This window comes from Penaeus vannamei, unplaced genomic scaffold, assembly GCF_042767895.1.
Source record: "Penaeus vannamei isolate JL-2024 unplaced genomic scaffold, ASM4276789v1 unanchor119, whole genome shotgun sequence".
In the NCBI taxonomy this organism is placed as follows: domain Eukaryota; kingdom Metazoa; phylum Arthropoda; class Malacostraca; order Decapoda; family Penaeidae; genus Penaeus; species Penaeus vannamei.
In genome coordinates this window covers 17,501-20,000 of record NW_027213123.1, presented here as the reverse complement: position 1 = coordinate 20,000, position 2,500 = coordinate 17,501, and the positions used below count along the sequence as shown (strand labels likewise).

Sequence of the window (2,500 nt, the reverse complement as noted above, 5' to 3'; positions counted from 1 at the left end):
CTCCCTCCTCATTCCCTCCCGACCTCTTCTCTCATCTTGCTCGGGTTCCTGCATGTCCTGCATCTGAAATAACGTAACATTAGTGAATTTTGGTTTCTTTGCATTCCAGTTTTCTGATTGATCAAGAAATGTTCTATGCAATTATTACATAAGGACATGTAAAAAAAATAACGGACTGTTGTTGGCAAGAATGATTCAGTTTAATTATGTATTTGCGATTCTCTCTCTCTCTCTCCTCTCTCTTTCACTCTCACTATTTATATACATACATACGTACATTTATAAATGTATATGTACATATATATATATATATATATATATATATATATATATATATATATATATATATATATATATATATATATATATATATATATATATATATATATATATATATATGCATATATCTATCTATCTGTCTATACCTACGTACACATGTGCATATATATATATATATATATATATATATATATATATATATATATATATATATATATATATATATATATATATATATACATATATGTGTGTGTATGTATGTGTGTATGTATGTATATATATATATATATATATATATATATATATATATATATATATATATATATATATATATATATATATATATATAGTAAATATATGTATATATATGCCATGAAAAACACAATACTGTGTTGATAATAAGGAAGAAAAACCCACAATGCGCATTTTCATCAATAAATCTAGTTTGTGCATTGTGGGTTTTTCTTCCATGTATATATATATATATATATATATATATATATATATATATATATATATATATATATATATATACATATATTGTAAATATATGTAAATAAATGTAAATATATGTATACATACATACATACATACATATATATATATATATATATATATATATATATATATATATATATATATATATATATATGCATACATACACAAACACACATAGACACGCACGAAAAGTGAGTCGAAGAAACAGTGAAATTTTCCCCAAGAAAGGCTTTCAGGAACCGTCTTATTATTTATCCACCAAGAAGCCACGCCCTTCGCCCATGCTGTCAACATCAAAGACGCTGTCATTTTCGCTTGATTTTGCTTGTTTACCTAATATTATTATTTATTTTTTGGCTTACCGGCAAATTTATGCAAACTAAAAATAAAGAGAAACCTAAAGTACAATGGACAGGAAACTACAGTTTGCAAAAGCTAGATAAACCTGACCAGCATTTTATAATTGATAGAAATTTACTAAAAGATCGCATGCAAAGACGGGGAGGGGGAAACAGGAGAACAGCGGCCGATAAAGATCAATTAACTCAAAATCACCAGCCATCACCGATATTATGAATTATTTACAGACTACTAAATTTCGCTCATATATCGGGTATTCATAGAGCAGTATGAAAGCCTGCAAATGGTCTGTGTTGTGCTGGTGTTTACAGGTGATCGCTCTGTCAGTGTATTTACTCTATTTCTTTTTTTCTTCTCTCTTCTTCCCTTTCTTCTTCTTCCGCCTCCAGTTCTCTTTTTCTCCTTTTCCTTCCTTTTCCTTCTTCTCCCTTTCTCCTATTCTTTTTTCTTCCCTTTTCCTTCTCCTTATTCTTTTTCTCTTTTTCCTTGCCTCGACCATTCTGCCTCCCCTTTGTACACTGGTTGTTTAATGAGTGTCCTTCGTTGCTCAGTCATATGGAGTATACTAAACAAAGCCTTACTTAAGTGCTTATTGCGCCCTGTGCTTGCTGTCATTTGTTTATATTTAGCCTTTATTTGCTACACAATAGACAATTACGCGACTATATTCGATACTAACATTACCTTACTGGGCGTAGATCAGAACGTCATCCATGTTTAACACATTTTAACATCCTAAGTCATATTGGCTTTAAATCGTGTTCCTAATTTGCAACGTTGTGTGACAAAAGAATTGATCTGGATAGAACAATAAAACACTATATGTAAAGAAATGGAAATCGACAAGAACATTGTCTATGAAGAAGCACGTCGCTTCTTGCAGATCTAAGACTAGGTAACTCTACATCTTATACCTACTCACAAACTACGGGTACTTTTTTGTGTGTGTCTGTGCAAAACCCACCACTCACCGACAATGACAGGGCGATGGCGGTTTCTATATCTTCCATTTCTCGCTCCTCCTGCCAGCGTTTCTTCTTGCTCTCCTTCCATTTCCCAGTCCCTTCCAGGTCATGATCGCCATAGGGGTGGCCATAGTCATCCTCGGTCAGGTCCTCATACAGGCCATAGCATTCCTGTCCGTACTCAAAGTAGCTCTTTCTTGCAGGCATAGCTTGGGCTCCATAACACTCATCCACGTCTTCATCCTGTTGAAAGGAAGTCTGCAGGTATTAGAGCAAGATCAAGGCGCAGCAACGAGCTAACCCAAGCTAAATAACCATTCCAGTATCAAACCGTATCTGGTAATATGTTTAGCCACAGTCAGACGTCTAATTCATGGTAGACAACAAAGAAAGAGTCC

The 2,500-nt window shown here is 32.8% G+C and overlaps 1 protein-coding gene across 3 annotated transcripts in view; it reads right to left on the bottom strand.

The window, feature by feature from the left end:
* Window positions 1–2,500, bottom strand: part of LOC113808104 (histone-lysine N-methyltransferase, H3 lysine-79 specific) — a 19,640-nt gene that overhangs the window by 519 nt on the left and 16,621 nt on the right. For all 3 annotated transcript variants that reach the window (XM_070119378.1, XM_070119376.1, XM_070119377.1), the window contains 2 exons: window positions 2,109–2,345; window positions 1–63 (listed from right to left, as the gene is read on the bottom strand). The exon at window positions 1–63 is cut by the window's left edge. In XM_070119378.1, the coding sequence (XP_069975479.1) occupies window positions 1–63; window positions 2,109–2,345 (300 nt within the window). The remainder of the gene's footprint in view (window positions 64–2,108; window positions 2,346–2,500) is intronic.